This window comes from Gracilinanus agilis, chromosome 2, assembly GCF_016433145.1.
Source record: "Gracilinanus agilis isolate LMUSP501 chromosome 2, AgileGrace, whole genome shotgun sequence".
Classification (NCBI taxonomy): Eukaryota; Metazoa; Chordata; class Mammalia; order Didelphimorphia; family Didelphidae; genus Gracilinanus; species Gracilinanus agilis.
The window spans coordinates 569,800,201-569,823,587 of record NC_058131.1 but is presented as its reverse complement, the minus strand read 5'-3'; the positions used below and the strand labels follow the sequence as shown (position 1 = coordinate 569,823,587).

The 23,387-nt window shown below is 37.3% G+C and overlaps 1 protein-coding gene across 3 annotated transcripts in view; it reads left to right on the top strand.

Annotated features, from left to right (window-relative positions):
• MAP2K5 (mitogen-activated protein kinase kinase 5) overlaps nucleotides 1–23,387 on the top strand; it is a 334,021-nt gene that overhangs the window by 230,463 nt on the left and 80,171 nt on the right. For 2 of the 3 annotated variants that reach the window (XM_044665328.1, XM_044665327.1), the window contains one exon: nucleotides 5,157–5,186. The exons of the other annotated variant lie outside the window; for it this stretch is intronic. In XM_044665328.1, the coding sequence (XP_044521263.1) occupies nucleotides 5,157–5,186 (30 nt within the window). The remainder of the gene's footprint in view (nucleotides 1–5,156; nucleotides 5,187–23,387) is intronic. 3 annotated transcript variants of the gene reach the window in all.

Genomic DNA, 23,387 nt, shown 5'->3' with positions numbered 1-23,387 from the left:
AGGAAAGTAAAATCTTAGGGTAGATTTTGAGGTATTTAATATTTATTAAAGTTCTTCGCCAGCATAGTTTCAGATGATTTAAACGATCTATCTAGGAGTGAGTAAATTGGTCTTGGAATGAAATCTCACCTAGGGAATTTTATGTAATCCAGTAGTTAAGTCTGATTTTTGAAAGTTTCCCCATGTCTGAATGTTTCAGACTGGCTGCTGCTTTTCTATAAAATGAGGGTTTAACGGCAACACAATCTAAATGCAAAATCCTTAGATGGAAATTTAATTGTGTAAAATGTGCACGAGGTAATTAAGAACAAATTTTAGAACATTTCAGACTATAAAGTCCTCCTTCAGCTAGATCACTGGCTATATGGTAAGTGCTTATTTTCAATTTGCAGTTATGCCGAGAAGCATAGAATGTATCTAAATTAAGAATTAAAAAAAAATCCCACGTTCTTCGGCATAACTGTAAATTTTAAAAACTACTGGCACAGTGGAGTTGATAAACTAAGGAGACTTTATCACTTAAATATATACCCCAGATTTCCCTTGAACACTTGTTTTCCAACTACAGTGTATATTTTCTTTTCATCATTTATACCTTAGTAATATAGATCATTCCTATTAGCCAGGGAAACTATTTCTATTGCTTGGCTAAATAAGGATCCTCATTCCCAACTTTTTAGCTTACATTTCTACAAAATTTCTGCCTTGTACTTTGCTCTCAATTATCATTATCCTACACATATTTGAGCTTCAGATTTTCAAATTCAACCATATTAGAATGCCTCAATCCAATACTCTTAGGAATGGGATGAATCTCCAGTGTGAAGAGCTCTGTAAAAGAAGAAAGTCAGAGAACATTCCTAGTTTTACAATAAAATATTAGCAGCTTGGTGTTATTTAAATGTATTCCCAACTGGTGGATGTGTTTAGAGCATTCTTTTTTTGCCTTTTAAATAGTAAACTTGCCCACAATGAGCATAGTGTTCTGCAGTTTGCTGAATCTTAAGTATTTGGAATCAAAATGCACTTTAAAAAAACACAACACACCAAACAAACAAGCCACTAAATAGGATCTAGGAGAAGGGGGGAAAATGAAGCTTTTCCAGAGCTTCTGTGTTGTGAGCTGCCCCCCTCCTGGGATTGGAAGGGAAGTGAGTCTTTTGATAGATTGCTATTGCTTGTGAGCTCCTGTATTTTTTAAGTGTACTTTTTTATTGGACCTAAGCTGCCTATATTTAAATGCTTCTTTTGTAAAGATGATAAAGGGAGCAAAAATTTCTATTGGCATAGCCTTAATCTGTTTGCTTTGTTGGGATTCTTCTTTTTTTTTCTTTACTTTAACTGTTAACCTATTTATAAATCTAAATCTACATACAAAGGTCATTGGTTGGCTGAACTTAAACCATTTTACTCAGTAAATTTAATTAAGAAAATACAGTGCAACTCATAAGCAAATGAGTTTTTTTCCTAGTTTTAAACCAAACCACCCTCTTGAGTGCTGATTGCCTTGCTCGACCCCTGGTGATACAGAAACAGGCAAAATTAAAAAGGACATTAAAGCTTCATTAAATCTGAAACACATTTAGTACAGTGACATATCTGCAGGCCATTTCAGGGAAGATTACATACTCTCTTTTGTAAGTTTTCTAATTTATAATACCTTGACAATAAAAAAAAAAGGGAGGAGAATTAGAGAGGAATGCAAATAGATCAATAGAGCAGTAGGGGTAAAAGACATAGAGCCAGTGTTTGACTATTTCTGAAATTTTCACCCGTAGTGTATGCTCTCTCTTCCCCATAGTGGGTTCATTGATTTTTTAAAAATAAAACTTTTGACAGCCCCATAAAGAACTTGTTCTTCATATACTAGTATCTGCTGAGAGCCCTTTTCCTTATTTACCATCTTGAAAGTACAGTTTGATAAAGAGCTGGCTTAGACTACTCTTGTGATACTGCCCTATAGTTGTTTTGCCTTACCACAAGACAGATATTGTGAAGCATAAATATTGTAGGTGCATTTGGCCTGGGAGCATAGGAAAATGGAATATTAAGACCGCCTTTTCTCATTTTGTCTTAGAATCAGTTTTTAATGCCAGTATGATAGTGCTGTTGCCATTTTCACAAGTTAGGAGCATTACTTCCTAGAAAGTGTGTCTAATGGTGGCAGGAAATGGAGGGGGAAGGGATTGTGTGGCTATTACAGTGGCCTCTACTGGTCATGGACAAGGAGCTATTCTCCTGTCCTCCAGCGCCAAGGCAATACTTTGAAAGGGATTCTCCTGGGAGACTCGTTCAGTAGGATGTCAGGGAAACGTGCAAGAAAAAGAAAGCTTGGCTAGTCACAGAGAGATGAGTTCACGAGTTCAAACTCTACCACTTATCCCCAAGCACCTAGACTGGCCTTGTAAGGAAAGGCTTCCAAATTGACCGATCCACCCTGAATTTTCATTAGCCAGTTTTCTTGCCTGTAGGAATTGGGCTAGCTTTAAAGTGATGCCCAGGATCACTTCTGACTTCTGCTGGCCAAGAAAGCAAGCGCTTATTTCCAGGTTTACTTATAGCCTGGCTTTTCAATAGGAGAGGACACATGATGGTTAGAAATATGGAGAATTGTTTTGTTTTGGTTTGGGGGTTGTTGTTGTTGTTTTTGGTTTTTTTTTTTTTTTTGCATATGGGAAGAATGGACTTCATCATTTCTTTTTTCCACCTTCCATGTTTCACACACATACACATACACACATACTTTTTTTTTCTTTAACTCACAAAAGCCAAAGATCAGTGTACTGTACCTTTTCAGGGTCTACTTTACAGGATGCGCTCTGGATTGATACAAGCATCTTTTCCTGATATAGATAGCATTAGGCCCAGGCTATGCTGTAAACAAAGTTCTTACCCCCCATCCAGCCAGGGAACATTTAGCATGCTTCTATATCTTGTCTTTTTTAATTTTTTCTTAGTAATTTTCTAATGCTATAAAGAGAATACAGGCAAAATGTATAATCTAGAGATCAGTGTAATGCTAGGCAGCAGCTTTTGTGAGCCATCACTGTCTGTCATGTCTGTCTAGAATGGTATGCACCCTTAATCAACATATTATTGACATGACAGCTCATAACGACTTCTTTTGAATCATTATGCAAACTCTCATTGGCATGAAGCACTGTATTTACAAAATATTGGGGTGAACATTCAGCATAATATGTGAGAATAAAGCAGTATATTTAGAACTTTTACATATTTTGTGAACATGCAACAAACATGCTTAAAAATAACAAAAGTTTTGCTGATGTACCCATTTATTGTATCTTTTATGTTTACACTGGAAAGAGGTAAAGTACAGAACAAAAATTTTTTCAAAGTAACTTTATGATGCCATGAAATACCGACCATTAATAGATGCTTGGTAGATAAGATGTGACTACAAAGTAATAAGTAACTAGTCTGTAAACATATACAACTTACACATCTAAATGAACATTTTCTCTTCAAAGCAGTCACGTTAGGAAACTGTAGAATTATTCTGTCTCTGCTGCCTTTGTTCAAACTTCTACACATTAAAAAAAAATATATCTTCAGTGTTGGTAAATAAATCTCAATCCATTGAGGTTAGGTTGAATATTTTTGAAAAAAATAAAAAGTAATAAATTGACTCCTTCAACAATAATCATTTATTAAGTAATTCATCTGTGTAGTCTAATCCAACAAGTATTTGTTGGGTACTTTGCTAGGTTGATAACACTGAGAAAATGAAAGCATTTTCTGCCATTAAAAAGCTTATATTCTACTGTAATGAATGCACAGCAGCATGTTCTATTCACAAGAAGAGATAAAAAGGTAAATAAGACACAGTTCTTGACCTCAAAGAAGTTATAACTCAAAGTTGAATCTGATGCCAGGTGGCTAAAGTAGGAGGCTAAGATCCAGCTGGGAAACACTTTATTTCTGGTCCAAAATGGGGCATGACCATAAAAATAATGAGAATAGTTTTTTGTGACTCTGAAAGCAATTCCTCCAGAGGAGTTACAAAATGTTTTATGTAGTGACTTATATTGTATAGCTTTTCAAGGTGACTAAAGGTGACTTATTTAAATGTGAAAGTTCTGGTTACACTTACCTTTAAAAAAAAAGAAAGGCTTAGCTTTGGAGTCAAGCTTCCTTTTCTTGGGTAAATTATTCCTTTGCTGATGAGGAACCAGAGACCAAGATTAAACAGTTTACAAATAGTAGATTACAGCTAGAGCAATGATAGTTTCTAGGCTTCGAATCTCAGCTTTTCTAGGTCACTCTTCATGTCAGTTTCTTTCCCTTTCTTTTCTTTCGTGTCTGAGCTTCACAGTCTTGGAATATTATATTTTTCTAACATCGACACAGCTAAATGTGAGAAAAAAATCACTGATAAAAGCTCAGATGGCATTATCATTATAATAATATTCTTGTAATTCCATAATGTTGTACATTCCAAGGTCATGAAATATTTAATAAGTACTTGCCTAGGAATAATAATTCCCATCTTATAGATGGAAAGCCAAGACTATGAGAGGTTTACTAATTTGACAGTTATTTCTGTAGTAATATATTCATTCTATAGGGGCATGGTGGTGAGAGTGTTGGACTTGGAATCAGAAAGACCTGGGTTCAAGTACAGGCTCAGACACTAGTGAATAATTTTTTATAGTCTTAATTTCCTCATCTGTAAAGTGGAGATATTAGCGCCCCTACCTTACAGGGCCTTCAGAGATAAAATGGGATAATATATGTAAATCACTATATTAAAACCAACTAACTACTTATTAAGAAACTGGTAAGTATTCAACTAAATTGTTACTGCTTTTAAATATCAGTGCACATATAGAAGTCTAAATGATGTTTGCATAGATAATGTTATTACAGAGAGAAAAATTATGAAGGAAACTTTTAAGATGTTAGAAGTAAAACATTTCATCAAGGAAGCAACACTGTCCATTTAATTATCCATTCTAAACACAGCCTTTAATGGAATTACAGGATTATTTTTAGGTCAAGTGTTTAACATGGTGGGGGGAGGGTGTACGGTTTGTTCTGCTGGATACAATTGTGAAATTTAGTACTTGTCTGTCTTAAGGAAATCTACCCCGCATGCAAATCTATAACTAGACAAATATTATTTCCTTTCCCAGCTTGCTCTTGGGAGGTTTCCATATCCTCAGGTAAGATTGTTCATTACTGCCGTTCGCCACTGTGACATTCATTCCTATGTATGAAGGTGCAGGGAGCAATCGTGAACATTTGAGCCACATACAAATAAATCTGTCCTGTTAAATTGAAAAGCGATATCTTAAAGGAGTCATTTAGAAGTCTCTATTGATTTTTGATTTTTTTTTTTGGCTCCTGATATTTTTATTTTTCTGAGAGGGATGGAAGCAATAATCACACTGCTTCTTTGTGAGACTTTGGCATTGGGGTTTTTTTTTTTCCCAAGCCCCAGTTCCTTCACTGCATGCTTGTATTATGCAGTGAGGAAGAAAAGCCCCCTTTCCCTGATTTCTTCTTTGGGATTTTGAATTTAATTGAAGCGGTTTGAATTGAAAGACTAAAAGGGAAAGAATCTGGCCCTGGTCATTGTTTCATGTTTCTAGTAATCAAATCCAATATAATTGGCACCAGATTTTATATGGGAGTTTGATTTTATATCTCTTCTTGCCCTCTTCCCTATTCTCTGCTCCCTACCCCTTCATGCTCTCATTTCAGAATGATTCTTCAGTGCACTAACATTAACGACTAAATTCTAAACACTGCTTTAAGATGTTTATTCCAGAGATATGCCAGAACTAAAAATATAAGCTATATCTTATTTTGAAAACAATTCCCCATTGCAGGAGGCAAAAATTAAGTGAAATACCCAAGGGAGTTGGGGTGGGTGGGTATCGAATGAATAATTTGAATGTTTTCCTCAGGTTTACACTCACTGTTTTTCTGGCATCTTGGTCTGTACAGGCCAGAGTGCCTGGAGGCATGTCTGATTTAAAGGTGGTGTTGGTCTCTGCTCTTTAAGCATCTATTAACTTGCTATTATTATGCAAATAACTGTTGTATTACACATACTAATTTATGCGTGGTTAGATTATGCAGATGCATCACAACCGTGGTTATTGAATAATAGGATGGAACTCATTCTCTCTACCATCTTTATAAGCTGTTTTAAACAAATTCTCTAGGCACCCATGTGGGAAACCTCTTGCTTCCTGTCCTTTTTAAAGCTCAAGCTGTCTGATGGCTAGGAGAAACCATCCAGGTTGTTAGCAGGTTGCCTCACAGTATTGTAGCCATCTTTTTCACGTTGGCCCGCTCCTTTGTGTAACCCTAACTTCCTTCAATACCCAAAGTTACTAGTGTGACATTCATGCTAACACTGGTTTTGAATGAAATTTTAGCATGCCGTTTCTTCATACTTTCAGTAAATGCATTTATAATATAGAAAACCCATCAGATTCCGAATCTGGATTCGATTTCTGATCAAACCTCTGGAGTGGCAAGTACATTTTAAATCCTTTATTTAGGATGTTTTATTCCAACTCTTGAAGCAGAAAAAGAAAACGAAGCCACCTCTGTAAAATTTGTGTTCTGTACTCTAAAGACAATAAGAAATGAGACCATTACCAGATGCTAGAGATGCACTGTTTATTTTTTAAAGGATAGTAAGTAGTGAATCCGAGAAATCACCGCGTATGACAGCTTACGAGATATGAAGAGTTAAAGGCCATGACAGAACTTTCAGAAAGGAGTGTGTACATGGTAGCAATTCTGGTCTACTGGGCACCTACTGGGCATTTTTTTCTTAATGTCTAAATACACATTTACTTGATCGGTCAAGTGGAAGTTAGAAAATTCAAATACACTGAACTCCCTAGTTAGCATTGACCTTTATGCCAGAGTAGAGAGAAGCAGTTTTCCTTGACTCCTGATTGAGTGTTGTCACCAAATTGAGATTTTATTAGAAACCACCTTTGACACCATCAGGCCTATTTCCCAGAGCTAAAGTTACAAACAAAACTTTGTCTCTTTGCTCAAAGCCAATAATGATTTATGCTCCGCTTTGAGTTGGCAATTTGGGTTTACTGATTCCACAGCTTTAGAGTATAATGTTCACCTAGACTGGAGGTAAGGGTGGAGGGGGGGTCAGGGATTGGTACTTCTTTCTTATCTTCTTTACCTTTTTCTACTCAGAAAAAAAAAAAAGCTATAGCAAGAGAAATGTGTAGTATTTATGCTTATCTCTAAGACTAGACTGAAATGAAAACTGCTTAGTACTTGTTTTGAAAGTGTAATAATTTTTTAAAAGTATAGTAATTAAATATACTTAGCCAACACAACTAATAATACAAGGATTTTTATATTCATTTTATAGATGAGGGATCCAAGGCTCAGAGAGGTTAAGTGACATGCCCACATGGTCACAGGGCTTGTAAAGATTAGAAGCAGTATTCAAATCCAGTTCTCTGTTCTTGCTCTAAGCCCCCTCATTGGATAATGTCTCATACTGAGGGCTCACAAAAGTAATGGCTTTGTGGGCAAAGGGCTTTCTTATATAAGAACTCCTAAGAGACCACAGATCCCTAAGCATGCAAGTCTAGTCACTGACAGTGTTAGAAACCAAGTCTCAGTTCCTACTGGAACTCAATTGCTCCAGGTATTGATTGGTTCCTAGACTCCAGTCCTCCTTCACCCACACTGACTCATTCTTCTGCTCCTTCCCAGTATGAAGTTCCCCATACGTGGTCAGGTGTGAAGTGGCCTTCTGAAAGACAGCTCTCTTACCTAAGAAGTAAGAAAGTTCTATCAAAAATCCTATTGCGGTTAGAACCAGACTCATCTAGGGCTAGTAGGGAGAGGGAGAAATCCTTTCATACTGATTGAGAACTACAGAGAAAATCCCTACCTTTAAAGAGACTATTTAGTAACCCCAAAGAAAAATCTCTTTAGACTCAAAATACCCCCTTTCATGCTTACACCTTCCAAACACATCCTGAAGCTTTGGGTCCATTGCAGAACTCAAAGCTTAATAAGAATGCCCCTACCATTTTTTGCCACCCTGATATTTTCAAAGTAGTGTTAATGTGTTTGAGTCCTTAAATATTTCATCAATATGATACAGACTTTGGGTATGAAAAAATATCCCTTTGAAATGTGGGACCCAAAGGACTTTGAATGAGAGAATAACAGCAATGATAGTAACAGCAGATATTTATAGAGTGTTTTAAGATTTATAAAAGGTTTATAAATACATTATCTCATTTGACTCTCACAACAGCACTGTGAGAGGTATTACAATATCATTATTACGTTTTACAGATGAAGAAACAGGCATAGAGATTTTAAGTGCATGGTCACCCAGCTAGTAAGAGTTGGAGGCAGGATTCCGCCCACTCCATCAGTGTCTCTCAAGCCCATAGATGATAGACCCTTCCCTCTATTTTAATTAAAGACCTTTGCAGGCTTCAAAGTAGAATGAGACCTCTTTTATAATAAAAGTACACAGTACAGTAACAGTAGTAAGTGTTGTAGTGACCCAAGTCCACTCTGCCTTGTCACTTATTTTCAGATACCTGTGCCTCTGTTGAGTAGGTTTGGTATCATTAATTCATTGCCCTCAACTCATCTTTGCATCTGATCAGGCCATTCCTTAATGGTGGTATTTTACCACATCCTAATGAGGACTCTTTTCTTCCAGAGTGTCCAGGCAAAGTCAGGTTTGGTTTCTGCAATGGTTCAAACCTACTCTTTCCCAAGACAGGGTCACGTATGGTATGCTGGTGGCCAAGGGGAATGGTTTGAGGAGAAATAAAAAGTATCTCCATTTTACCTGAGGATTGGATCCGCTTCAGGCTGGGCATTTGGGAGTGATTAATTATAAGGGCTGTGCCCATACATTGTTTCTCCAAATGGGAATATAACTTGTGCTAGATTCAGATCAAGTCATGAGATTTCAGCTGATAGTTACATAAAGAGATTATAGACGTTAAGAAACCTGTTTCCTGGCCCTAATTCTACCATTTAATTTCTTGTAAGATCTTGGGCCTTGGCTCTAATTCTGTAACCTCGCTGAAATTCAGTTTCTTCATCTGTAAAATGAGGATGATTTGTGAGAACCCAACAAGATAATGAATGTCGGAGTACCACAGGTGCTACACGGCACCACACTATTAGTTCCCAGCCTCAGCAGCAGCAGCAGCTCCTCTTCCTCCTACCAGCGAGAGTAGACCTGAAGATGTTCAGCTAAGCTTTGGTCCCCTACAGGTGACTGCTACCATCATCTTAGCTTCCTCACAAGTTTAGAATGTTGCTATGTTTAGTGCCTGACAGAAAGATGATAAACTCAGAATATAGAATGAGTTATATTTTTGGATATGCCCGATGTAAGAATTTCTTTTGCTTGACTATGCATATTTATTATATAGGTTTTTTTGGTTCATTTTTTCTTAAAGGGAAAGTGGGAGGGGAAATGAAAGCCTATTAACCTAAAAAAAATTATATGAGGAGATATGTAATATTTAGCCTGTTACTTTAAAAAGAACGTATTTGTTTCTTACTGCCTTCTTCCCACCCCATCTCAGCCTTTCACTTAGGCCTTCTTCCCTGCCCTTTGAGAAACTCATTATAAAGATAAGTCAGGCTGAGACTAATGCTAGTATAGATAACAATACAATTAACCTCTATAATCATATTTATTCCGCCTTTTTCCCATATATAGACAGTCACCTGGAAAACTGAGAAAAACCAATAGGATCAGACTTTGTGTGATTATGAACTGGGCCTTATAGAAAGAAATTTTTTAAAAAAGACTTAACATTGAATGGTATTGTAGTGTCTTATGTAATTTAGTTCTGAGATTAATCTGCAAAGATGTGCTGGTCTGAAAGAGGCCTGAAACTGTACAGTTAATCATGTAGATCCAAATTCAGTAGACTCAAAAAATATGATAGTGGGCAATGGATTGTTTAATGACAATGCAATTTAGGAGAAATGAAAAGAATTGCCTGCTAACAATTGTCATTGTACATTCAAACCTTACCACAGTGCAGTACATTAGGATGCTAGTAAATCCATTAAGAAGGCATTCCCAAGTGATGGACTTCTTTTGACAGTAGGAAATTTGGAAAGTGAGAGGCTAGAGGAAAGTGAAGACAATGTAGACACAAGTGTATTTAAAGTACTTTTGTATGTATAAAAATGTTTTTCTTCTTTTGGCTACAATTCCTGATCTTGGTTAATAAATTACATCAAAATGACCTGAAGTTAAAAAAAAAAAAAAGGGAAAAAATCTGAGCAAATAGTGCCCCTGGTATTGTAAAGCTTTGAATGTTTTCACACCCCATTAATTTATTACTTCTCTTTCTTCATCTTTAAATTTCATTTTTTTTTCAAAAATTCAGACTCCCCGCTGCTGCAGCGATTTTCATCTTGTTGTTAATTTTCCCTGCTCCATATGGAGCTCCAGACATTTCACCTGGAGGCTGTACTAGATTTTGCTGTAGTGATCGAACTTCCCGAGGCCAAAACTGTCATTTAGGGTTCCTGGTGCATCTGTCTGCGCCAGGCTTTTCACTGGCATGGGAGAGTGTGAATAACAAATTGGATGCACCTGAGATTCAGATGATTAGTGTGTTTTGTGAATCTCCACGACTTGTAAGCAGATAGCTCTGGGGGGGAGGGCTAAACAGCTACTGTGGGTGAATCTGTACTCACACCTTACATTTGGGGCTTTTCAGGGGAAGTGCAAACATCTAGGCAGTCTGAGTGCAGAGAGAGTAACAAATATTTCATCCTGCCTTGTCATTGATTAGAAAAGAGCCTTTAATTTCATTTCACCCCATGTTGTGATTAATTTGCATTCTTTGTCAGAAGTTAATGGAGTTTTTTATGGTTCACTCTGAAATCCTTGAAGACATCAGACTTGATCTGATGTTTATACAACCGCCAGCGGAATTTTTTCGTTTGATTGATGGCAAGCTTGATGTTATTCCAAACGGCTTTTTAAGCTGTTTTTAAGAATTATTTGAATAAAATGCAGGCAAGATATTGTTGTAACGATCAAGATTATCTGTTAAAAATCTGTTTCAAATAAAGAAGATGATAAGTAGGAAAAAGGATCAAAAAGACAAGAGAAATAGTGAATAGAGATGTTATTTGTTAAAGTACAGAAGAATCACATTCAGATAAATTATTGCAAAATATAGGCAAGATCGTTTTTATTAAAAATCACCATCTCTGGCCAAATTTAATTGTAGTGAAGGTAAATTATCTCAATCTTTTGGAATAAAAAAACCTTAGCACTCGGTGGCTAATTCCCATTTATTCTGCCAGTTTTTGCCAGCAATGTAAGAATTGGAGATCTACTATTCTTAACTCAAGGAGACAGGGCTGTCAGGCCTGTTAGCTGAACAAAATGATGACATATTACTTGTCTCAATAAAGAGGCATTCTTAAATCCCAATGCAAGGAAAACATAAGTGGATAATAGAGGATTTTAAAGGAAAGGCGTGCATTCATAATAGCATTACCATTGGCATGTTTTACAGACAGTACAGAAATGAAAACATCCCATTGTTAAAAGGCAAAATCTCCCAATTGTTTACTGCTAATGGAAAATGTGTGTTCATCCCCAATACTGCTATATTTCAAAGTATGAGAGGAACTAAACTGTAGGTGGTGGCTGCCTCAGAGCCCCCCCGCTACTAACCAACGAAATATGTTTTGCAAATGCCTTTTGATTACTAATACTGGGGCCATTTGTTGGATTTGGGGTTTTTGCCCGGCTTCAGCAGATTCCTGCCTCATTGTGATTCCTGCTGCTGAGATGGACTCATGGGTCAAAAAGCTACTTGTCTAAGCCCTTCCATTTAAAACAAATTAATTTATTTTTGTTGTATTTTAAAGTTGGTTAAATAATTGGGTGGTTTTAATTGAAGTTGCTGCTTTCTGATCCTTGTATTAACGTGATCTAAGGTCCTTTTTGTTATATGTAATCCATATTATTGACCAAATTTGCCCTGTTTTCATTTAAATGTAAGTAGCTTGTCAAGGAGAAAATATTTTGTTTCACTTGGCATGGAAATCAGCTATTTTAATGGGTTGTGTGGAGTGTTTTTTTTTGTTTGTTTGTTTTTTGTCAATTGACAGCATCTTTTAAACATTCATTTATTTGGTAGTAAAAAATTGGACTCTGGATAGAGTATTTTTTCATAATAGGAAAAAATGTGTATCTTGCTTGAACCATTTAAAAAACATTAAACATTTCACAAATGCTAATGCTCAAATACTGATGTTTTTGTACTTAATTATAATATCTTAAAGACCTTAGCTGATATGTTAAATTCTTAATGTTAGAAGTTTGGTTTATGGTTGAGTAATCTCATTTTACATTCTGAATTTAATTTTCACCAAAGTATTATCATCTTTATCAATTCATTTAAGGTAAACCCATTCATATCTAAATGTTTTAGGGCAAACCCAAAATGTAAATTTATGACTGGAAGTTTTGCCTCTTTGGGAAATAATTATGCTCAGAATAAGGCCTTTCATCTGTACTTTTAGTGTTTGCAACATGAGGATTTTCCTGGTGTTACAAGGATCTAATTGACCAATGTTAGGTCTTTTAGCAAAGGGGAAAGAAAAATGGTAATCATTTCTGGCTTCAGATAATCAACTTGAACTAGAAACAAAAATAGTAACCCACAACTTTTTTTTTTTTTACTTTCCATGGGTTGATGGTTCATGTTTTAATTCACAGCCTGTACTTTTTGCTATAGTTACCCATATTCTTAATATTTTTATTGCCATGTCACATCATGAATAAGATAAATAAATGTCATGGTGGAATCCAAGGGCTACATGAAACCATCTCATCACCAATCGTTTCTTGTCAAGAGTCTTTATTTTGGGAGCAACTAGGTGGCCTGTCAGATTAAGAGGCAGGCCCAGAGATGGAAAGTCCTGGCTTCAAATATGGCCTCTGACACTTCCTAGCTGTGTGACACTGGGCGAGTCACTTAACTCCATTGCCTAGCCCTTCCAACTCTTCTGCCTTGGAACCAATACCCAGTATTGATTCTAAAACAGAGGGTAAGAGTTTACCTAAAAAAATAGAGGATCTTTATCTGTATATGTCAACTTCATGTTCCATTACTTGTATTTCCCTCTTGTCAGAATGTCCTGGTATTTTAGCTTCTAGTTTTTTTTGGTTTGGTTTGGTTTGGTTTGGTTTTGCAGATATATCAAATGGATTGACTTGTAAGTCCTCGAATTAGAGCAGAAAAAATATTCTTGAATTGAGAGGAGTCCTCCTGAGAGGGCAAGTAGCATAGAAATGTACAGTTTCCCATTTGTCTTCATTTATTCATTTCAGCCTTGCAGGTAACTTGATCAGGGATCCCTACCTCTTCAGGGCTGAGACCAGCTAATGGTTTGATTTCACAGTACCTCCTACATTGCTGTGTGAGAGATACATACATGTATGTTTTTAACTTTAAAAGTTAAATCAGTCTTGTTTTGAAATTTTTCATTTCATTTCCCTTTGAGATTATTAAAAGCACCTTCCTGTACGAAATCATTAGGGGACAGTAGAACCAGAGCACTGGATTTAAAGTCAGAAGACAGCTGACCCCAAATTGTTGCCCTCATATTCAAATTCTTATTCTTCCATTTCTGGTCTGTGGCCTTGGGAAAGTATCACGCTTTCTCTGAGTCTATTTCTTCATTTGTAAAATGAGATGATTGAACCAAATGATCTCTAAGGTCCCTTCTGAAGCTGACTCTTAAAATATAGGACCTTCTCCAGAGGATAATCCATCCCTCTGTAGGGAACCTTCCTTTTTTCTTTTCTTTTTTTTTTCCTGAAAATGGAGTAGCAGGTAGCTCAGAGCCACAGGAACCTGCTGCCTTTGAAAAACTGCTTGATAGCATAGCCTGGCTTTGTCAGCATATTCCTTTCCTGTTTTGGGGAGGTCATTCACCTGGGATAGAAAGATAAATTTATTTGATCACAAAATTGTCTTGACAATCAAACAAGATAATTCATGTAAAATGACTGAAAATCATAAAGTGATGAACAAATGCCAGGCAGCATTATTACTTATATTTCTATATGGTGGTTTCCTGATGTAACATTGATAGCATATGACTGTTCTTTATACTAGGTAATGTTTAAAATGGATTCAGTCTCTAGACCCACAAAAGCCTTCCTTTATATTCTTTAGTTTGAATATATAACCTATCATTGATTACTCACAATTACATTATACAGACTTCTCTGTAGAATTTTACATTTGAATGGGACAGTTTAAATAATCAAATGGAGTCATATTCCCCCTTAAGCCCCAAATCATAAAAGTAGCATCTCAGAACTTCATTTCCAGTTTGGCCTTCAAGCATGGCTTTGACCCCTAATGACCATAGATTTGGAGCTTTGAGGAATCTTAGAAGTCATTATGTATAGCCCCCTTATCTTACAAATAAGAAAACAGAAGCCCCCAGATGTTGTGGCCTTCCTCATTGTCATACAACTAGAAAATGGCAATCAGGGTGTGATCCCATGTCTCTTGATTCAGGTCCAATTCTCTTTGCTTCACATGTTCAGCCCATCTCATCACTACCAAGGCCTCAAATAGGTGAGAGAGAGGACTTGAGAGAATTTGAACCCAAATTATGCCCCAAATATTATCATTCTCAGCACTGACTAGGAGAGAAGTAGGGAAAGTGTCATCCCAGGATGCTCTAGGGCTGCCAGAAAATGGTAGAACCAATTTAGAACTTCAAAAAGTGGTACTCACCTCAACTTTCACCAACTCAAGCATTGTTTATCCACAGTAGCAGCAATAATAGACTTGTACTATGTATCAGGCTCTATTGTCAATCATCACCATTTGGTATAGAAGTCTTAGGAAAATGTAGAAGCAGATGCTCATCATCACTCAGCTTTCTGGGAGCTAGTGAGTCTATAGCCAAACTTTGAGTTGATGGATCTTCAACTCATTATCAGTTAAGGTGACCTGAGGCTTGTGGATACAAATGGGAAGCAAACAAATAAAACTGATTGGAAAATCAACTTTTGCTTCTTCTTTTTTGCGGGGGCGGGGGTACAAAAGAGGAGAAAGCACTCTGTTCCCTTGGAGCAGAGGAGAAAGAGTTGGTTCCAAGATTCCTCAGATATTTACCTAAAGCAGTTTGCCTCCTTTGGCTGAGATTGGGACCACTTTGTTCATCAGGGACCTTCGCTCATCCCAGCCTGAGTCAGCCCATGAAATCATTGTTCCCAGGCAGCTGAGAAGCTTAGGACACGACAGGGTTGTTTGAGCAGCAGCAGGCTTGGAAAGAGAACAGCAGCTAGTGTGAATAAAGGAGTGGAGGAGGATGAAGAAGTATGATGTGGGCATATCTGGTCTCAGACAATTCTTAGCTCCATGGCCCTGGGCAAAGGCACTTAATCCCAATTGCCTGGCCCTTACTGCTCCTCTGCCTTGGAACCATTACTTAGTAATAACTAAGTATATACTTAGAAGAAGGTAAGGGTTATTGAAAAAAAGAAAAGAAATATGGTGTGGAGCTTATGGCAGGAGGTAAGCAGGAATAAAGCGGGCCTGGGGATAGTTATAGCAGGGAGAAAAAGTATGAAGGTATTCTCTACCTATGGCAGAATATCATGAAGATAGCACTGATCAGAAGCCCTGGATTTGAATCCTGATTCCAGCACTTACTACTTGTGTGACCCTGGACAAGTCATTTCATATCTCTGTTCTTCAATTTCCTTATCTATAAAATGAGAGTGTCAATGATATTTACATTGTCGGCCTCATAGGGATGTTTTAAGGAAAACATTTTGTCAATCTTGATTTTTGGTTTTGTTTTTTGTCATAAAAAAATACAAGAAGTCATCATCATCATCATCATCATCATCATCATGGCATAAAGGCAAAAGTAACAATTGATCATGGTGACTTCAGACATCACCACCCAAAGATGCTTTCCTTCACCATCACAATCTTGCTTCCTGCAAGAGTTATGTCAGTCATACCTTGAGCAGGCCTGAAGAAATAGGGATCAGCACTTAATAGGCCACTTTGCAAAGGTTTCTAGCCTCCTCAACAGGATGATTTTCCAGCCATGTGTAGCCAGGAAACTCTGGTTTTGCAGAATTAAATCTCCACCATCTGACCCAAATCTGTACTTAGCTGCTGAATATGACAAATACAACTGCTCAGGGCCACAAAGGAATCTAATCCATTGATGCCATTTCTGTTTTCATTAGAGTCTAAAACAAAGAAGAGGAACAAAGAGAAAGGCAGAATTCATGAGTTTTTTAGCAAAAAGGAAAGGAGGCCTTCCTCTTCACCCCAAAGACCTCAGCATTGGACTCTTTACCTCTAAAACCCTTGCCTTATTGCACAATCTGGGACCAAACTCTCCAGAGGAATAGGGAAGAGTAGATTTGAAAAAAAAAAAAAAAACTTGTTATAAACAGTGACTAAAAGAGAAGAGTGATAGGATGACTTATAGCAGGGATTCTTAACCTAGGAGTGGGAACTTTGTTTTTTAATATTGTGATAAGTATATTTCAATACTATTGGGTTCCTTTGCAATCCTATGTATTCTATTTTATGCATTTAAAAAACATTATTCTGAGAGGCTTCACCTGTCTGCCAAAAAGGTCTGTGAAAACTGGTTAAGAATCCCAGGCTTGGAGGAAGAGGAAATGGGGAATTAAATCTTGTCTCCTTCTGACTTTTTATTACCTTTTTGCCATCAGTCTTCTTTGCATAAAAAGAGAAGCAGATAGTACTAGAGTGTAATCCAACCTGACTTAAGGCCTATCCTTGTCTTTAGGAAAGGTATACAGTACAATCTGAGCCAGAACCATCCCCATTCTGTAGCAAATGTGCACAATTAAGTTAGGCTTTAAAAAATAGGTAAGAAAATTTTAAAGGCTCTGAAAGGGAGGAGGGAGCATGCTCCAGACATTCTGAAAGAAGAGAACAAAGGCACAGAATTGGAAAAAGGGCAAGACATGATGGAGGCAGGAGCAAGAAAATAAGCCAGTTAGTTCATTTCTCTGGAGGGCTAAGGGACCAACTGGAGAAATACAAGGATTTCAGAGAAGGGCAGGGAAAAGGAATAATATATATAACACCTACAAAGCACTTTACAAGATATGTGCTATTATTATCCCCATTTTACAGTTGAAGAAACAGAGGCAATTACTTACCTTAAGAGAAGGGAAGCAGAAAAGGGCAGTATTATAGAATATATAGAATTACAGTCTTAGCCTTGGGAGGGACCATAGAGGTCATCTTAGCTAAGCCCTAACTGAAGCTTGACTCTTTTCTACAACCTTACTGACCAACAGCTCTCCAGCCTCATCCTTAAACCTCCAATGACCATGAAATTTGCTGTTTTCAAACGAAACATTTCCACAGCTCAACAACTGAATTATTAGAAGACTTCCCAAATATTGAGCTGAAATCGACCTCCCTATAATTTCCATTGGTTGATCTTCTCTGTTCCCAGGAGCCAAGAAAGTTATTTAACTTTTCTATACCTCAGCATCTTCATCAGTAAAATGGCGATAATACCTCTCCTACCATACCTTGTCATAGTTTTGTGTTATTGTTACCTAATTGGATTTAATCTCTAAACCTCATAAAGGCAGGAACCATAATCTAAATTTTTTATCTCTACTAGTGTTTAGCCCAATGCTTTAAATACAAGAGAACCTTGATGAATGTTAGATGAATAAATGGCTAGGTCCCGAGTTTCCATTCATTCACATGACAAATGTTGGAATGGCAAATTCTCCATACTCCCCAGGTTCGCTCTTTCTTCCTTTACCTATAGCCCTTGTCAGCCAGTCTTCCCATTGTGAATATATGGGACACTTGATAGGGAAGAAATAAACCCGAGCTAATTTCAGTTGGAGTTTTTCTTTCTTTCTTTTTTTTTATACCTGATTTTTAGTTACTACAGCTGCTGAGGTGTAGAGAGGCCTTGTCTCTATTTTGCTATTGCTGCTGTCAATCTAACTGTTCCCTTCTTTCCCTCAGACAGAGGTTAGATTTTTTCAAAAGCATTCTACCATTCCTTAAAGGATAGAAGGCAAACTAAAACATACTTCAAATATGCAGGATTTAGGGCTTAGAAGCCCTTGAAATCTTATTTTAAAATAACCACTATTGTAGCCATAGAAGATATTAGCCTATGAGGACAATCATACACCAGTTCTGGGAGATCTTCATAACCAAACAAATGGAAGATTCCTGCAACGTTCCATATGTATTAGAAAAGATTCTGGTGTGGATTCTTTGTTTTTACACCCAGAATTATCTTACCTGAATTGTTGCAACCCTGTAGTCACTGTGATGCTAAGATTAATGTATACATAAAAAATATACATGAAGTGAAAATGCCAGACAAGAAGTAGCAATTTTTCCAGTGCCTTGCTTACTGTGACCAACACTGTAAGAGCACTGGGAAAACAAAACAAAACAACCAATGCAACATAAGGCCATATTTGTAAAATTCTTGTATCCTGAATGACGTGATAGGCTCACAAGTTAAGCAACACCTGAAGTTTTCTGTTCATTGCAAATTTTAGGTGTGTCATTGATAAAAAAAAGGTGTATGGCCAGAGGAGGGTAACCAGGATGGTGATGGATCTGGAATCTATATTATATGGAGCATTGTTGAAGAAATTTAAGAGATCCCTCACCTAGAGAAAGCTTGAGAGAGGGCAGATGGGATAGCTGTCTTCAAATATTTGAAGCAATGTCATATGGAAGAAAGACTTGAACTTTCATAGGGCAGAACCAGGATTGACAGGCATTATGAGGAAGCAGATTTCAACTCCTGTGAACACTTTCCTTTTAAAATCATTTAACAATGGAAAGTGCTGATTTGTAAGATAGTGAGATCCATATCACTGGAGGTATTCTAGTAGAAGCTGGATGTCTAAGAGAGAGGCTGTAGAGAATATCCTTGGTCTGGTCTAGATGACTTCTAACTTTTCCAGCTCTAAGATTCTAGGATTCCATCTTTGGCAGAGAATTTTGGCTAATAGGAATGGGATATAAATCATGGCCATCTCTTAGGTCTAGCTTATAGGAAGCCGCTGAAATTTAATAAGCTGTTCTTTCATTGAGATTTATTTAACTCTAAAGAGTAGTCAGCAGGCCTCCCTTTTCATAAAAGGCATGCCTTTCTACCTACCCACCCCCCTCCCAAATTTGCTTTTACTTTAGCCAGATCTTGAAAAAAAAAACACCTTTTAGTTGATGAGATGAGAGAAGCGTGCCTTCTACAATTCTGTAAAATCTTAAATAGGAAGCCACTCTGCAGGCTCCCAGGCCCCAGACCTTTTGACATTGGGGAACAGGTTAATTTTGTGATTCACATTGATCATTTTGAATTGTGGCCCAGAAGCCTAACTCCTCCTACCAAATCCAGCTCTAAAAATAAAAGCTTCCATCTGCTGCCCAAGAGGGTAATTTACTATGGATTCACTACACCTACCTATCTAGGGTAGACCATGAGCGTCGATTTTAAATACACAAAGGATGAAAGAGTACAGGAAAGCAGTAAGGTCCTTTTGCTGTTCACCCACTAGCAATCCCAACAAATGAATAATGTTACAGAGTACCTTGATGCCCCAGCTGTTGCACTTTGTGTGAAAATGCATTGTCCTTGATAACTGGGGAAACAGTCAGAGCCAAGTGATCTAATTTATTGCTGTGCTGCCTTTCTGAGCCATTCTCTCCTCTAGGCTGTCAGCCTGGCCTTGCAGAGTCTGGGCATTCTGGAGCCTTACCATCCCAGGCCCTCCTATTTATTTACTTTGGGATAACTAGCCTTCTAAAGTCAAATTTCCTTCCCCACAGCCTACCCCCAGCTAGACTATAAGGTTTCAGAAAGAAGGAAGGGACCAGTTAGCGGCACTTAGAACATGCAGGTTTTGGTGGCTTGGTTCCTCTCAAGTAGCTTCCTACTCCATCTTCCTATAGCTTCCTACCATGTCCTCCTGTGACTTATTTTTGTTTTAGGCATTATCCTAGGTAAGTTAATCGACTCACAGAAGTGTTAACAGCTTGAAAACTGCTACTAGGCTTATTTAATAAAGAAAAATGCTGATTCGCAATAGAGAAATGGAGCCACAAGTGAATTACACTGTCATCTTTAAATGACTAGGAATCAAAAAATATCATTCATTTTATCACCATACTGAATGTTGTGCCAATAAGTTAATAGAAATATTGCAATTTCTTTTAAGCATTCCTCTTTTCCTTAGTAGAATTAGTTCTATGACTTAACATTTTTTTTTTACTTTTAACAATCACTTCCCTTTTTTAAACAGTACTTTGTGACGAAAAGTTAACAGCCCTGTTTTTAAGTTGTTTTTTTTTCTGGGCAATAAGGGTTCCATATTTGTATGGATGGATAGGTCTGGGATAAAGGAGGTGAGTGAATTCAAAGATTTGAGCATTTTTTCCCACCATTATTACCGTTAAGTCCTAACTTGAGTAGAAGTGACACAACATCTAGCCTAATGCTATGCATGAAATGGGTGCTTAAGAAATACTTCTTCTGGTCATCTAGTAAACAGAGTGCCAGTCAGGAGGAACTGGGTTCAAATTTGGCCTCAAACATTTCCTAGCTGTGTGACTCTGAGCAAGTCACTTAACCCTGATTGCCTAGCCCTTGCCACTGTCCTGTCTTAGAATTGATATTAAGAAAGAAGGTAAGATTGGAGGAATATGCACACTAATTTTCACTTGAGGGAAGAATCCCACAGGTTTCTTCAGATTTAGTATTATCTCGAAGAAATTGTGCCCTTGGCATAAGAAAAGGCACTAGGAAAAGCTCTCTCAGGCAAGATGTGATTAGGAATTTGAATACTAGAGCTAGAGAGTCCTTAGAACAAACCTAGTCTAATCCCCTCTATTTTAAAGATGAGGAGAGTGAGACCCAAAGAAGTAATTTCTTCTAGGGAAGCCCATGTTTGTGGCAGAGCTAGAACTAAGAACTCAGACTTATTCAGCATTTTTTAGGGGAATTGAGTTTTCATCTTTGGCTTGGGATCTTGCAGGGTTAGATTTTTCTGTTTTTCAAATCACTGAAGTTCTTTGCATCTGTATTCCAAAAATACAAATGTAAGCATATTTTAAGACCCCTTTGCCCTAAAAAAAATTAATTCTTGAGTGTGTTTTACCATACAGTCTTTAATTCTCTTAGCAGTTTGCTTTTTATCATGAGGTTCAGAGCATGCTGAAATTGAATTATATTGCAATCCTCCCATCTAGAAAGAGCTGCACCTGGAGAATTTTGCCTTGAATAAACTTCTACACTCATGTGGCTGTAGACAGATAAGGAGATGCAATTAATGACCTGTGATACAAAGAATATATTAAGTCAAGAGGCCTGAATTTAAGTCGCAGCATACTAGAGCAGTTAGGTAGCATAGTAGATAGAGTGCCAGGCCCAGAGTCAGGAGGACCGCGGTGCAAATTTGACCTCAGAAACTTCCTCACTGTGTGACCTTGGGCAAGTCACTTAAAACCATAATTGCCACTCTTCTGTCTTAGAATTGCTACTAAGACAGAAGATAAGAGTTTTTTTAAAAAACCAACAGGTCCAAATCTTACACAAATCTCTTTAGCTTGCTGGGACTTACTTTTCCTCCTTAGTAAAACAATGTAGTTTGTATGGAGCAGTGGTTCCCAAACTTTTTTGGCCTACCGCCCCCTTTCCAGAAAAAATATTACTTAGCGCCCCCTGGAAATTATGAAACTATTTATTGAACTCAGAATAGAATGTAATACAAAAATTGTGGCCATCACTGCTCTCCTGGATCACTGCAGCACCCACCAGGGGGCGGTAGCGCCCACTTTGGGAATCACTGGTATAGATCATCCCTGAGATCCCTTCCTGCTCTAAAAATATATCTTCATTGTGGTATATTGGAAACAACAACAGTCTTAAGAGGAAATCTGGATTTGGTACTCAGTTTGTCCAATCACTGTGTGGCCTTGGACAGGTCACCTATCTTCTCCATGTGTCAGTTTCCTCATGATAAATAAGGAAATGACCACTGATCAATTCCAAGGTACTTTTCAGCTCTGCTATGCTATATGAGTCTATGATTCAATATCAGAACTAGGAAAGTGTCCATTTGTAATACTATAATTCTAATCTGCAGGGTTATTGCTTACTATGATTTGGAAACACAGTTTCCTGGAATATATCTGATGTCCTCAAGATTGGCCCAAGGTTTAAAATATGAAAAATAAAAATGAGGTTCAACATGGGAAACTCAAATGGCATGCCAGTGGAATGGCGAATGAAAATGGCATCCTTTAAAAATTCTAACTATATGACTTGGTTTTATATCTTTTTTCTATTTAAGAGGAAATAACAGAAGCTTGGAAAGCAGTAAATATGTAAAGGGAAAATTTGTCAACTGATATAGGAAGATCTGACCTAGGTCACACATAAATCTCTCAGACAAGAGCTTCAGGGCAAGTCATAATTCCAGAGAGTAAAAGAGAAAATGAAAGCTAGAGCTAGTGTCTTCTTTAAGTTACATAGGTGGATTCATTTTAGTTTTCTGATTGTGCCTTTGAGTAGAATGGGAAAGGGACTGGTAGAGGTCTTCTTTGCCACTTTCTGTCAAAAATGTCTCCATGGTGACAGAAACATAATGCTCTTGTCTGTCAAAAGTTGCTTTTCATCACTGGAGGCTTGTATTAAATGGTAGAAACAACAAAAGAAAAACTTTTGCACTGTCAGCAATGAAATTTCCCCAAGTTAGGTTACAGAAGCCTATTATCCTACTTCCACCTAATGTTTTTAATAATTACAATGCCAACCTGGCATTATAATCTATTTTGTGCTGTTATTTCTTCTACTACTAACAATTGATATTTAATAGGACTTGAAAGTTTGCAAAGCAATGTAGATATATAGAGAAAGAGATATATGTCTTTTGTTTCTCACAACACAGTTCTTAATTGTGAGATTCTCAGAGTTCTCAGTAGGATGCCAAGAAAGAGGTGCTATTGTTAGCTCTGTTTTACAGATGGGAGGACTGAAAGTGGGGGGGAAATGAGTTATTTACGCAGAGTTATATGTTATTAAATATCTGATGTAGAATTCAAACCTAAATCTTCAGATTCTGAGGCTAGCACCCTGTTTGCTAGAGCACTTCTGATTGTGCCTGCTAGTTAGAAGTAGATAGTGTAAAGACTTCAAAAAACCAAAATAGATATGATTTATAATGCTTTCAAAGTTAGTTTTGGGCATTTTGTTTCAGGGTTTTGCTTGGGAACCCAATTACTCAAAAATGCAAACTCTTTAACCATGTGGTTATCCAA